The sequence below is a fragment of the Notothenia rossii genome, assembly GCF_949606895.1.
Source record: "Notothenia rossii genome assembly, chromosome: 3".
Taxonomy (NCBI): domain Eukaryota; kingdom Metazoa; phylum Chordata; class Actinopteri; order Perciformes; family Nototheniidae; genus Notothenia; species Notothenia rossii.
The window spans coordinates 89,520,573-89,536,517 of NC_136901.1; the positions used below are offsets into that span (position 1 = coordinate 89,520,573).

General features: G+C 38.3%; 1 protein-coding gene and 1 long non-coding RNA gene across 3 annotated transcripts; one reads left to right on the forward strand and one right to left on the reverse strand.

The window, feature by feature from the left end:
• Positions 1-210: 210 nt before the first annotated feature.
• On the reverse strand, positions 211-2,556 carry LOC307034475. Its single transcript, XR_013806929.1, has 2 exons — positions 2,396-2,556; positions 211-688 (listed from the first exon to the last, which is right to left on the reverse strand). It is a non-coding gene; the product is annotated as an uncharacterized lncRNA (long non-coding RNA).
• spmap2l (sperm microtubule associated protein 2 like) lies at positions 590-15,534 on the forward strand (the record flags this gene model as incomplete). 2 transcript variants are annotated; one of them, XM_079673307.1, is made up of 5 exons in its annotated part: positions 590-735; positions 2,508-2,663; positions 5,830-5,974; positions 10,139-10,273; positions 14,056-15,534. In XM_079673307.1, 5 exons carry the CDS (start codon positions 590-592, stop codon positions 14,185-14,187), a joined length of 714 nt encoding a protein of 237 aa, XP_079529433.1. In that variant the 3' UTR covers positions 14,188-15,534. The 2 variants fall into 2 exon arrangements, with proteins under 2 accessions (XP_079529433.1, XP_079529434.1); XM_079673308.1 differs by lacking the exons at positions 590-735; positions 2,508-2,663 and adding an exon at positions 3,182-3,416.
• Positions 15,535-15,945: the final 411 nt, after the last annotated feature.

A 15,945-nucleotide genomic window follows, 5' to 3' on the forward strand; every position in this document is an offset into this window, starting at 1 on the left:
GACCAAAACTTAATTTGTTAAGCTAAAAAATAATGATCTTTTTCTTATATCTTTCCATTATTTACTTGACTTATAGGCAAATGTATATATATTTGTCTTTGCTTAGATTGCACACTAAGTTGTGGCATGTTCTTCACAGGGACTTTAATAATCTTATTTACATAAAAGTCAAAGTAGGTAAAGCCTCTTTCAGATTAACAATCTCCAACACAGCATCACACATTTAATGTTACAGACAATAAAAACAAATCAGAACATAAGTACGTCATAAAATAAGACATTCTCCAGGTCACACACAGGGGAAATAGCTATGATAGTTTTCCTAAAGCTATGTTTAGGATTCAAGAAGAACATAAGTGACACAACATTTATTTTGTGCTGGTCCCGTAGACACAACATATTAAATCTCTCTCTCTAAATGTGTTCAATGTGGATTTAAAAAAAAGTTTGCAATATATCACCTTGCTTACAGAATCACAAACATTGAAGTGTATCACCTGTATCATGATGTTGACCATATCCCCAGGTTCCTTCAAACACAACATCAACCAACCGTATCATCATCTCTGCTCCTTATTGTAAACGTTTCATGTTTTTCTTGATCAGTGAGAAGGTGATCTGGGGCAACCAGGATCCAATATGGCCGCTTTCTGCATCAGGAGCCGCTCCAAGTGCAAGAATCCAATACCTGTCCAGACACAAAAGAGACTTCTCAGCAAGGGAGGACCCCCGCAGGTACAGTATTGATGACTCTTTTGAAAAAGGCACGAGAGGTCTGACACGAGCCTTTTCATCCTGTGCTGCATCGACATATTAGAAAAAATGTTTGCAAAGCTGAAGAGATAATGACTCTGATGCTGTTTTGGCACTGAGTTTATTCAGGAAATGCAAAGTGATGTTCAGGACTGAAGCCAGCAGCTGCACCACCATCTCCTCAGAGGGCTTCAGGATCGATTAGCGCCGTCTTTTAGAGGCTTTTATTTTGATCATGTTTCTTGTTTACACCCCCCCCCCCCCCCCCCCCGCCTCAGCTGTCAGATTCTAAGCACAGCCACATGCAGCGTAACTCAATCAGAAGCCCACACAGGAAGTGCTCCTCGCAGAGTAAATAACAGTAATTCACTGTAACTGAAGATGACAGCAAACACCTGCTGGCTTGCTTTGGAGCAGGAAGTTCATCTGAGATTCAGAGCGGAGGAGCAAATGAAAATATAGAGATTGTGTTCATTGGCTTGATTTGTATTGGTGAATACGACATCTAAATTGTGATAAATGTGTTAGATTCTTCTGCTGCTCTTTCTCCCTGCAGTCCACGTAGTTCATTTCTAATCTGATTACCCGTCAGACTCTGTTCCTGCTCCTTTTAATCAAATATCACAACATTACTGGTCAAAGTCATTATTAATAGTGTGGAAAGATGTATGGCAGCTGGTGCAGCTACTGTATATTTTCATTATGGACTGATACATGGACATCTTCAAATTGTTTGTTGTGTTATAGCGTGGCTGGATTCTGAGACAGTGAGCCTCCGAAGCAGGATACAGAGACTTATTGGTTTTTAAGCCTGTTTCTGTTGCTGTTTTGTGTCTCTGTAGTCATTTTATGTAATTTTCTTAGCCGTTGTCTTTTTGAGAATCTTTCTGGTTGGCACATGTCTCTTGAGTGACATTTTGTAGTTCAGGGGGGCCATAAAGCCATTGTTAGTGGTTTGAATGCTAAAAAAAAGATGGTCAAATTATGGAAACGCAGTCAAAAAAGAGAGTTCCAGTTCTTACAAAGAGACCGTTCTTCCGTACTTTAATCTTATGTTCAAAATGTTTGCAGTTTCTGTTGATCGACTTGTAGTTCTGAAATAATTTGACCATTTCTTAATATGTCAATTCACAACAAATAAACAGATAGATTTTGAAGTTTTGATAAATCTTCAAAGTTATTAATCAAGCGAAAACCATCAATTGCAGGTTCGAGCTTCTCAGATGTGAGATTTGGCTTGATGGCATAAATCTTTTAAAATGTGTCACAAATAGACTTAAATCCGGCTGAGCAACTTCGTAAAACAGCTGGATGCTGTAGTTTAAGGAAAAATAACGTCAACAAATAAATAGTGCATTTGTTTGGGACTACTCTCAGTAAGTTTCCGTCACCACTCGAATCAATGTGTGGTCTTTTCATGCCTTTCATAAAATATGACCAGCCTTATGTTAGGAATTGCTTTGCAGAGATGATGCCTTAAATCCTTTAACATGATAACTGTGACAACATATTTTCTTTCCAGCCAAACAATGAGCCAGAATTAAACTGTCAGCTGGGAGCATTCATCCTCCGTTATGTGTCAGCCCATTGTCTCCACTGGAGTTTAACAAATGTATGTCTTTGTGGGTAGAGATGATTTTACCTCGTCCATTGTTCTGTCTCCCCTCCTCCTCCTTCCTCATGGCTCAAGACATTCTTCTGTCGCAGACCAACAACACATAATGGATGTGGTAATAGCTTCCACTTTCCTGCAGGAAGGAGGAGGAAGATGAGGAAGAGGAGGAAGAGGAGGAGGAGGCGAGTTTCTCCTCCAGGAAGACCCCACGTCCTTCCTCCAAACCATCCCAGTACGAGCACATTGTCCGCCTGTCGACACCCAGGAGCAGGAGGCGCAGCGCCCAGGAAAACCGGTAAAAGCCTCATTAGATCCAACATGAGTCAATAAAGTGAGGACAAGTGGAGCAGAACCAAAGAAACACAGGTCAAATTAGTGCCTTTTATATTTACGCTTACTTTTTTACAAGAGGCCCTATTGTGCTTTTCAGGGTTTATCCTTTCCTGTAGTGTGTTCTATAGGTTTTGGTGCTTGTAAATGCTCTGCAAAGGCTAAAATCCATGTGTTCCCTCAAGAAGGAACAACCTCCATGTCGGAAACGCCTCCATTTTACTCCTTTGTTTACTCCTGTAACATAGTGACATCCCTAACTCACGTTTCTATTGGCTAGCGCTTTGTACGTGCACATTGTACGTACACATTGTACGTATACATTGTACGTATTGTAACACATTGTACGTGATAGGCTAAGGGGCGGGACAACTCTAATACAAACAATCTGAAGTTATATTACCCTTCTTTTAAGCTAACAAGCTAACATCTTAGCTAAAACAGTTTTATTGTTGTGTTGGTTTTTGCAGATGAAAATGCATCTAGAAGTTTAACTTTTAACTGGGCTATATTTTATTCAAAGGACGTTTCGCTTTGTACACCGGGGAATGTGTCGGCAGATCTGCTGCCCGGCGACGGTAGCGCGTGCACGAAAACAAGCGCATCTTCCACGGGACACGCGGGGAGGTGGATTACGAGCCCATGAGCCCTTGGGGAGCTGTGCCCATTCGGGAAGCTATTTTAAAAAGACCCCCTTACACACCGCTGCTCGTGTCACGTATGCATATCTTTAAAATGTTTAAACAGTTTTGTAATAATAAACCTTATTGAAACAGCACTTTTCAAAACAATGTTACTAAGACATTTCAGGAATGCCAGACCATAAAATCAGAACCACTACAACAATACACATTTTATGGAAATACAAAAACATTGTCCCTAAACCATCATATATATTACCTCAAGATTTACCGATCTTAAAGTTTAAACATGTCTATAAAAAAATAAATACGTATATATTTCTGTCCCACAAAATATCGTACATATTATTCTTACTTTTTTCGAGGGGGAGATTACTTTCAACACTACAGGCCTCTAGAAATCATTTTAAGAAAAAAATCTGAGGAGGATAAACATTCTTCTCTCACTGAAGCTGTAACCACAACGAGACTTTGCTTATTTTAAGAAGCGAGGAGCCAGAGCGGTTATTTATCACGCAGAAATGTCTCGTTTATCGGTTCCATCTGCTCAATTCTGAGGACTCTCTACTTGCTATTTTTTTTTTAATATTGAACTGTTTATCACACAAAACTACCAATCTGAAGACTTCACCATAGACTCTGAGACATGGGTTTTTTTTTTTTTTTTGACATATTATTATTATTATAAAAAAACCTCACTAAGTAAAGGACAGTGCTAAACGTTTGCTTTGAAATTTCCATTATTCTATTTGAATTGTTATTGTCCATTTACCTCAAACATTTGGTTACATATTCTCCATATCTAACCACTCATCACTGATTTAATGTTATAAAAAATCACCAGAACAAAACTAAACTCCTTGAGGTTCCTGTTTTAGAGATTATGTCCACATCCTCCAGCGGACATCCATCTTTTTTTAACTTCAAACTGCTTTCCTTCCCCCTCAGTGTGCCTACAGTCTAGGATTTAATGGCAGCAGAATATTTTATATCAAACAGTTAAATATGAGCGGTCCAGGCTCCAACACTACGGTGAGGAAGCCAGCGTTTGGACATCTGTTATTTCAGTGTCAGACTGTGGGAGCATATGAGTCGAGACAATAGAGATTATTATATTGTCCCCAGTTCGGGACCCCTGGGGACGCTCGCAGACAGAACATCTTTTTATAAACCCCGAACACAGCAGCAGAACATGTGGAAGGGCTACACAGAGATTTGCTTTACTCTCTGAATTCAATGCTCTAATGTCAGGGTTAGGGAAAATCAGGATCCAAATGCAGAATGAGGAGAAGGGTTCAAAGTAACAAAAAGCTGTTGACAATGAAAAAAACATAAATCCATAAATCTGTAGCATGAGGAACATCCGGACAAAAGCCATCAGGGACCAACCTAAGAAAGAGAACTGAATTTCAACATAAAACCATGTCTGAACACACCAAACTAAAAATCATGACATCGAAATGAATAGGCTCTGTTGTAATTTAGAAAGCAGGCATTACATTGATTAAAAAAACAAAAGTCACCAGCTGTCTAAACGTAATCCTCTCTTATGGATGCTCCAGAAAAACAACCAAAAACAAATCGAAATAAATGAATAAAGCAGACAAAGCAACCTGGCAGATATACTTTGAATACTTCTTCTTAAATGACACATATGTAAAGATTACTGTGATAAAAGTTACTGGAATTATTATATGGGTTGCTAATTTTATTTGTTCATAAAATGAATCCTTGTACTTTGGTCACCATCTGTATAAGGAATCATATGTTTAGTAACTGTTACTGTATAGGTAATATTGCAGGGTTAGTACCTCTTTCCTTCTCTTGATCTCTCTTTACTGGAGACAGTTTAGCAATCATAAATCAACAAATTCACAAATATAAAAATGAACAATCAAAAAAGTAGTCCACTGTGTTTTCTAACGGAGGAAAACTAAAGTGTGTTATTCACAGCTGACGTTAAATTGACCGGACTTCTTTCTGCTGATTGATATGACTGCACATAGTCCCCTTGATCCTCCTTAGCAACGGTCTGTTCTCCTTAGCAACGGTCTGCTCTCCTACCAACGGTCTGTTCTCCTTAGCAACGGTCTGTTCTCCTACCAACGGCCGATACTTCTTAGCAACGGTCTGTTCTCCTACCAACGGCCGATACTTCTTAGCAACGGTCTTTTTCTCCTTAGCAACGGTCTGTTAGCGGAAACATAACGGACCTCTGGAAAGTCCAAGTTGACCAATAAGAATTCTACTAAGTTGTGTAATAATATGTTTTCATTTCCTTTAAAAAACACTTGGTTTTCAACATACTGTAGTATTGTCTTTTATTGTCATTGCCATTGAAAACATATTTTGTATTCACAAAGAAAAGTGCACATTTTAGGAAACAAAACTAATTTGTGTATTCAGTCAAATAAAGCTCAATAAGAAACCTCTGGACTTTTCACATGTGTGTTTCTCCCAGTTCATCAGAGTGTCTCTCTGCTCCCCCAGGCCTCCTCACACCCCTCACTGTGAGAGGAGTTGTCCCATTTGGCACCTCGACCCCCGCCTGAAAACCTCTGCAGTGATAACACCGAGACTCCTGCAGCTCTCCCTCCCAAAACTCATCCGTCCGGACTTCCACAGCAACAGAGAGGTGAGATCCTGAAGGACTTACACTCTGAGATTATGATGTATGTAATATTTGTATTTAAATATTCATGTATATTTCAAAAAAAGAATTCAAATGTAATCTTATTTGATCCTTTATTGGACATTTTATTTTATCCTCTTAAGTTAATATACTGCTTAAGTTTGTATATTATAATAATTCTCATGTTTCATTTCATTATTATTTTTTGTATTATTGTTTTACACATTCTAACTAAATAAAATAAAATAAAAAAAATAAAAAAATCTTTACTTTTTATTGGAGCTTCTTTCTTCAACTTGTTTATATAAGAAGTTAATACATATTTGTATTCCTATTTTCATTTCAGTCTAAAAGTGAGCCATAATGTTTATACGTCAATATTCTGATCTGATCAAGCGTCAAAAGACAGGGGGTGTTTCTCAATGTCGAGGAAGGCTCCTCCAGAGCCACTATTTCAAGGATGCTACGTCATCGAGTCCCGCAGAAGGACTGTTTCAATTTCCAGGATCCTTGGAATTCTACCGAGGCCGGCGTCCTTCGTTGCGGAAAATTTCGAGGCTGCACATGTGTATCCTCCACGGTCTGAAAATCCCCACAATGCTTTGCGCACGGACCAATTTCCCAAATCTTTCGTGGAAATCGCGCTCCATTTAAGGCGGGGCCTCGCATATGACGCACACCTGTTAGCCTGCTCCACCATTCTTCGTTTTCCGAGGCTATGAGGGATTCTTTCTCACTTCTGAAGGATCTGACTCGGAAGACATGTCCTACCAAGGAAGCATCCTCGACATTGAAAAACACCCAGGGTATTGAGCGCTCAAAAGATCATAATTATTTTACAAAATATGTGCGTATTGGCATCCATTTGCAGAACAGAAATGTCAACATTGGATAAAGGTTAGATTATATGATATACTTTATTAATCCCAAATTGGGAAATTATTTTGTTACAGGACCAGTGTGCTCAACATTAAAATACAAATACTTAAAAAGTGAAAATAGTTAACAATTAATAATAATATATCAAATATAAACAATATACACAATTCTGGATGATTAAAATGTTCTTTACCCCTCCTGTTGTCTTCGGGTCAGATCTGACCGATTTACTACTTTCATAAATCATAACTTTTTTGTTTTACATTTGATTGCATTAAGGCTTTATGATATCCTTCACAGTAGACATTTGAACATATACAAAGCTGATCACCACTTTCATTGAATTTTGGATGATTTAGTCAACTTTGTAACACCCATGGTGTTCCTGGTCAAAAATGACCGCCATAAAGAAAAGGAATTAGTAACCATCCGGATCAGATAAAACACACACACACACACACACACACACACACACACACACACACACACACACACACACACACACACACACACACACTCACAACAATATGATACATGTCCCGCTCTTATGTGCCCCTCCCCCACATGGATCACGACTGGCACACTCAATACATGTTCAGTGTCTATTCTTTGTATATTTACTGCAGTTGTTCATGTATACCAGTAGTCTGATACAATATGTACAGTTTGAAAGGGTGTTAAATGAAATTTGGTGATGATTAATGGTTTTTGTGTTTATGTAATAGCAGTTAAAACAGAACCGGTCAAATTTGACCGCGAACACCAAAGTAAGGGGGGGGGAAACGAAGACAACAGGAGGGTTGAATATGTTGCAGTAGCAGGAATATAGGCTTATAATATACTGTTTATACATATGATTGTATATAATTTACAGATATACAGAAGAATTGCAAATTGTAATCAGGAAGGAGAAACTGAACTTTGTTAAATGTTTTTATTTCTTATCACTGGTTTAATGATTTCATCAACACAATCACTTTGTTACAGCAGAATCTCCGCTATGTGAAAGAACATAATGAATCATTCATTATTGATTAATATGATCATGATATTTACAGATCTACGATATTTCACAACAACAATAGCAACACATTGTAATTGAAAATGTTTTTAAAAATGCACACAAACAGCAAAGTGTCCAGGAAGTAGTTTTGCTAGTTCCCAAGACCCATGCAGTGGAAGAGGGTCAGCAACATAGAAATACATGAAAACTCATTTTCATCAATATTTTAGAGCATAAATAAATGTAAATATTCATGCAGAGAAACACACATCATCATGAGCAGTGATAGCTAAACACACTAAAGAAACTCTAACATTTACCAACTTAAGACAATATGTCAAAGTACAGCTGAGCCCATAATGTTTGATTGATATCTGAAGAAATGCCACAACAATCAGCTGTCAGCGGCAAACATTGAGATAATAGAGTTCAAGGGTTAAAGAGGCCTTGTTGTGCTTTTTGGTGTTTCTCTTTCCTCCAGTTTGATATATAGGTTTGTGTGCATGTCAATGGTCTGCAGGGAGTTTCTCTAAGTTTGCGGCGCTACTCTTGGCTAGCGCTCCAACACATTGTACGTGATAGGCTAAGGGGCGGGACATCTCTAAGCGGTTGACCAATCACAACACAGAGCCGGCCAGCTAACCAATCAGAGCAGACTGGGCTCTGGTTTCAGACAGAGGGTGAAAAGAGGTGCTGCAGCACAGGCAGTATGAGAACAATAAAGAGCTTTTTGAACATTAAAACATGGAGACATGTAGAGACACTACATAGAAATATGAACCTGAAAATGAAAAAGAACAACATATGGCCCCTAAATGATTATTTGAGTTTGCAGAACTCAGCAGTGTCTCCAATAGAACTGTAATTAATACAGAAGTCCACCATAGAGCGGCTGAGTGAATGTGGTCCGGACTCTGTGGAGGAGAGTCATGGTTTCAGTGATGCTGTAGAAGGACAGAAGGCCTGCGCTGTGATCCAGGTACACTCCTACTTTGTTGGACTCAGGAGGTGCGACGGGAGTTTTGATGTTGTACCAAAAGGTATAACTGTCATTTAAACAATATAACCCCCATGAACTATCATTGAATCCAAACAAACATTCCTCCCAACCCCCTGCTCTGCTGGTGGTCTTGTATGTAACTCCTACACAAAGTCCCCTCCCACCACCCCACTCCGTTTCCCAGTAACAACGGCCAGTCACATTCTCTGTACTCAGGAGCTGAAAATAAAAAGTGAATGTGTCTGTGTATTCCAGATCTACACTTTTTACTTTGTTTCGATCAAATTTGATTTCATCGGAATATGTTAGGAATTCAGCTCTGGTCTTTGGCTCTGGTGGTGCCAGCTTTTTTTTGCTTTTCCACTAGGGGTAGTTCCGGCTCAGGGCTACTTTTTCACCTTTTTTCTGGCCCTCCAAACTAAGCTGTGCTAAGCCGTGCTAGGTCCTGCAGTGGAAAAGCGCCATTAGTGTCTTAAAAGTAGACTGAGGTATGGCAAGGAAGTTTACTCCAGCTGAGGCTTTGGAGCTGATTTTTCAAGGCGACGATGTCAATGAAAATGCAGACGAATCTGCTCAGCATGCCATGTGTGATTGTGGACAGGAACTGTCATGTGTAGTCTTCAAAATTGTCAGCACAAAAAATTACAATTCCTGGCAAAAAGAAGCCCATGGACACTGCCCAAAAGAATGGGGATAACTAATGAACAGAATACGTTAGAATCTTCTAATCAGTTCTGATACAATGATAATAAATGTGTGCAATTTTCTGTGTTGAATATTTCTTTCAATGTTATGGTTAGCAGTTATTTTTAATGAAATAAGTAAAAAATTCAAGCTCCGTTTTTGATATCCCCTATTATAGTGTATATAAGTCTCTAATGAGTGACATAAGGTTGTGCTGATTTCTGGGATGTGTAAAACTTGATTATACTGTAAAGAAATGACCATTTATAAGGCAAAACACAAAGATATACAAAAATGGAAATGTCCTATGTGGGTCTCAGAGGGTTGGAAAACGACTGATTAGTGATATTGAGCTATATCAAATACAGTTGAATAGATAACAACAACAAAGGAGTCAAAGTCAGTCAAAGTCAACTTTATTGTCAATCTCAAAATATGTTAGTACACACAGAAAGATCGAAATACTGTTTAGGAGGAGTCTAAGGTCTGGATTCCCTGTATCATTTTTTTGTTCCACAAAGTGTCATTGGGCTATACTAAATAAACGTGTCTTGATAATATCCACAAAGGTGTCTAAGGTCGGAATGTTTTTTTTTCACAGAGCGCTGTCTCCATCGTTTCTTTTGCTTCAAAGACGGCTCAAATCCCTCCACGGCTGATCAGACTGTCTCTGCCCCGACTGAAGCAGAGCAACATCTGCCTCCAGATCGGACCTCCAGCCGACTCAATCTGGACCGTAAGAGCCCCGACAAATCATTTCATTATCTATTAGTGGCAGAGGTGGGAAGTAGTGCGGTACAAATACTTTGTTACTGTGCTTCAGTACATTTTTATGGTATCAGTACTTTAATCTACTACTTATTTTTCTGACGACTTTTTACTTTGACTTCTTACATTTTGAACACAAATACCTGTACTTTATACTTCTTACATTTTGAACACAAATACCTGTACTTTATACTTCTTACATTTTGAACACAAATACCTGTACTTTCTAATTCTTACATGTTGAACCCAAATACCTGTACTTTATACTTCTTACATGTTGAACCCAAATACCTGTACTTTCTACTTCTTACATGTTGAACCCAAATACCTGTACTTTCTACTTCTTACATGTTGAACCCAAATACCTGTACTTTCTACTTCTTACATGTTGAACCCAAATACCTGTACTTTCTACTTCTTACATGTTGAACACAAATACCTGTAATTTCTACTTCTTACATGTTGAACCCAAATACCTGTACTTTCTACTTCTTACATGTTGAACACAAATACCTGTACTTTCTACTTCTTACATGTTGAACACAAATACCTGTACTTTCTACTTCTTACATTTTGAACCCAAATACCTGTACTTTCTACTTCTTACATTTTGAACACAAATACCTGTACTTTCTACTTCTTACATTTTGAACCCAAATACCTGTACTTTCTACTTCTTACATGTTGAACACAAATACCTGTACTTTCTACTTCTTACATGTTGAACACAAATACCTGTACTTTCTACTTCTTACATGTTGAACTCAAATACCTGTACTTTCTACTTCTTACATGTTGAACACAAATACCTGTACTTTGTACTTCTTACATTTTGAACACAAATACCTGTACTTTATACTTCTTACATTTTGAACACAAATACCTGTACTTTGTACTTCTTACATTTTGAACACAAATACCTGTACTTTCTACTTCTTACATTTTGAACACAAATACCTGTACTTTGTACTTCTTACATTTTGAACACAAATACCTGTACTTTCTACTTCTTACATGTTGAACTCAAATACCTGTACTTTCTACTTCTTACATGTTGAACACAAATACCTGTACTTTGTACTTCTTACATTTTGAACACAAATACCTGTACTTTATACTTCTTACATTTTGAACACAAATACCTGTACTTTGTACTTCTTACATTTTGAACACAAATACCTGTACTTTCTACTTCTCTCATTTTGAACCCAAATACCTGTACTTTCTACTTCTTACATTTTGAACTCAAATACCTGTACTTTCTACTTCTTACATGTTGAACTCAAATACCTGTACTTTCTACTTCTTACATGTTGAACACAAATACCTGTACTTTCTACTTCTTACACTTTGAAACCAAATACCTGTACTTTCTACTTCTTACATGTTGAACCCAAATACATGTACTTTCTACTTCTTACACTTTGAACTCAAATACCTGTACTTTCTACTTCTTACATGTTGAACTCAAATACCTGTACTTTCTACTTCTCTCATTTTCCAAACAGCTGGTTCCTTTAGTCTAAATGTGTGTTTGGTGGCGTGATCATTATTATTTAGAGTCATTGCGTGCCTATTGATTTGAACACGATCCGTGTATCCATCATTTCCTGGTCTTCTCTAAAGAAGAGGGACCAATGAAAACGTTGTCATGTTGCCGTTGTTCAGCATGGAAACATTCATTAGCTAACAATGACATTATTGTTCTATTACAGTTATTCTCAATTGCTAACACACTTTTTTTTTTTAATTGCTCAGTTTCTCAGAACACTAAACACAATTCACAAAACCCCACACCCAAAGTGCAAAACACCTCATTTCTCCTGCTAAGTGAACAACTACACTCAAAACTACATACACACTTACCAAATGCAAACTTTAGCACCAAATATAACACACTTCATTCATGATGCTAGATTGTTTGACCACCCAACTACACACTGCTGAGCATCATCTAAAGCACTTTCATCTGTTATGGGCTATACTCTGTACATAGAGGGTTCTGCAGAGAAAGATTGCTTGAGTTTACAGAAATACAGTAAATGAAGAAATACAAATGAGTTGTTGAAAGAAATCACATTTTATTCAACATGCATCTCAGCACATAGTTACTCTGCTTCGGATCTCTCTACGTGTGATGCATTGTTTGCCAAAACCCAGTTTGTAACTGCTGCTTCCTGTGCCTCATTGAACATCCTTAGCCTTCCACCTGCACCTCTTTGTTAATCAGTCCTTCAGATAAACAACAAAGATATAGTGGTTGGTCAGTGTCTGTGTCTACCACAGTACATTGTGCAGGATGTTTGTACAGTTATAGTATGCAACATGCCAACAATTCAATTACAGTAGTGAAGTAAATCCGTTTCACACAACAGATATAAGCACTGATATATCATTAGTTATGCAGAGCTACAAACTGGTAACAAACCTGTTTTCAAGTCTAAGTGTCCGGATTACAGAGGCAACAGTACATCGGCTTAGATTAGGCTGAACCCTCTGTCCAGCCTCTGTCATCGTCACACCATGGTTGATAACATTTCATTTCATTAGAGAGTATTCTTCTTTGTCCACGTCCTCTCCCTCCAGCTCTACCTCTCATTCTTCCTCCTCTCACTCTCACCCCACGTCTTCCTCCTCCTCTCACTCTCAGCCCAGCTCTTCCTCTTCCTCTTGCTCTTGCTCTTGTTCTTGCTCTTGCTTCCATGTTGGCTTCCATTGATGCTGTAAGAAAGTACTCACCTGTGGTATTTTTATAGTGCTAACATCCTGATTGATGAGCCAACAATGATGCTATCAGGTGTTTGGTCAGGTGGAACGTGTTTCCTGATCATTGGTCCATCTGTGAGGCATTTTGAATATCAGCGTTTTAAACCAGCTAACACGTGACTTTATGTCAGATTCCTGTGTCTCACGTGGAGAAACGTGTGCAGTGGTTTGCAAGATTGTGTAGTGTTGATTTGCAAATTGTGTGAAAAGCTGAAAACGTGTTTAGAGTTTTGGAGATTTGAGCCGATGTTTTGCTCTTTGAGTGTCAGTTAAAATAATTGTGCTTTATGTAGAATTTGAGTGTGTTAGCAATCGAGAAAAACTTTAATACAAAGAGAGGTCAGGTATCTCTTTAAAACAGCTGGTAGTTTGGGGTACTTTTTACTGAAGTACATTTCAAAGCCCATACTTCTTTACTTTTACTTGAGTAAAGAAGTTTAGTCAGTACTTCTACTTTAACCAGAGTATTTTTAAACACGAGTATCTGTACTTCTACTTCAGTAAAGGATGTGTGGACTTTTGCCATCTCTGATTATGTTCTTTTAAAACCCTCCTAAATAGTAGAGGACTCCACATTCAGTTATTCTTGTACATTCTTTCAAAACTCGTCTCAACAAAGCAAGAACAGTTTTGGCTGAATGTCTGTTTGCTCAACATCATCAGTCAATTAAATTAAAATATGTTCCAGCTGTTCAAACCAGCTCCATGTCGAGAACTGTAGAGCTGTTTTTTCATGATGAGTTTCAATTAATGTGGAATTTTCCATCAGTTTCCATTCATAGGCCAAACAGCTACTGGACGCATCCTCTGCTGAAACCCCACAGACAGATTTCTCTTTTACTATCCGTCCTCTCCATCTTTGTTTTTTAAAGTCTGGCTCTTACATAGAAAGATTTGAAATGAACATTTAGTTTGATGACTTTCTGAAGTTGCTGTAAATCTGTTCTCAAACTGAGTACAAAATGTTTGAATTTCCCAAATCAGGTTTCAAAGGCGGCGAGGAAAGCCACTGCGAGTGATCGAGTTGAAATGTTAGCGACACCGAAACAGCTTTCCAAAAACTACGTCCCTCCTCGAGATCCAGAGTGGAGACGAAACACCGTCCTGTCCTCCTGAGCGTCCGTCAACAAGTCCACCGAGTCAGAGTTTATCGATGTTGTGTCCTACTGAGGAGATTTCAAGGTCACCTGAAGCAGAAAAATGTTATAACAATAGGATAAAGATTCTACATTTTATATTTTTAATTTTGAAATGGATAAACACAGTGGAAATGAGCATTTAACATCCATTCAATGTTTTTTTTGCGTCCCTCAACATGTCCACCAAGTCAGAGTTTATCGACTTTGTATCCTTTGGGAGGAGAAATCAACGTCACCTGAAGCAGAAAACTGTTGGTCGAAATGGTGAATGACAGTAATGACGAGCATTTAACTTCCATTCAATGTTTATCGAATGATTTTGAAAAGCTTTATTTCAAGCCTTGATGTCATAAAGCACCTTTTTACTTTATTTGATTGTACATTGATACATTTTACTCTGTGTTTTTGTATGCACCACATATACTCAAGAAAATGCCTCGTACGTGTAAACCTACTTGGTAATAAAACCCATTCTGATTGTGCCCGTTATGTTGGCTTTGCTACCTGATGTTTTGTCTTTTTTATCCATAGGCGCTTTCACACCGGAGTGCTTTTACCCGTACTTTTCCCGCTTAGTTCCGTTAGTGCCTGGAATTTTGCGTTCACACCAAAAAGAGAAATTAGTTCAGATAACTTTTACCCCCATTTCTAGAGCCTGCTAGAGAGGTGGGACTATCCTGGGGAGAAAAAAGTACAGATTTCGATTGGCTGGGCGAATTGCAAACCACGGCCCGTAAAACTCTGAAAAGTTTTTTGAAGCCGCCATTGCATTTGCTGGCATTAGCATTATTAGCATTAGCCCCGGGCACCAACGGAGAGAGAATAACTTATGGCAACACGAAAAAAAACATGGGAGCGGTGGAGTGATGAGGAGGTGTCGGTGTTCTTTTGTTAAGTCTGTTTTTAAAGAGTGCTATGAAATTAAATGTATTCATATCATGTGTGTCAATTCAATGAGAGCAAACATACCAGGATCAAGACATCGGGTTAGGGTTAGGGATCCAAGCTTAAAGACAAATGTTTTTATTTGTCCTTCCTTTGATACTTTGATTCTGTTTTGCTCAACTGTGGTTGTTTTAAATATGCTATATAAATGAACTAGATTTGTACCGTGATAAAAATGTTGAATATGTTAAAATCCCAGTTGAGTTTGAGACGTCTGGAGGGGAAATGTGAGTGAGAACAAATAACATTTATATGTCTGTTTCTCTCTTGATGACATTACCATGTGTCTAAAGACTTGAATAGAAAATCTGGACTGTAGTAATATATCTCATGAATGATTTGTGGTTTTAAATCTCAGACATTTTAAATAAATCACGGCAGGGAAGACAAATAATGTTCGTCCACTGTGTTTTTCCTTTGCTGTTGAGCTGGATTTTGCATTTATATCACAACCACATGTGTTTGAATCCCTGCAAACAGACAGCCTCTGTTCACTGACTTTATTTTGTAGGCATTTTGGCCTTGAAAGTGTAATATTTCCACTGAGGCAACGCTCTGCCTTCTCTTCCAGTTCAACCACTTCCTCATCTCTCTCTGAAGTTCTGATTTGGTACAGATGTGCGTCTGCCATTAACTATTTTTTTTCAAGCGTTGATGTGTGTCACTTCAGGCCACTGTGTGTGTGTGTGTGTGTGTGTGTGTGTGTGTGTGTGTGTGTGTGTGTGTGTGTGTGTGTGTGTGTGTGTGTGTGTGTGTGTGTGTGTGTGTGTGTGTGTGTGTGTGTGTGTGT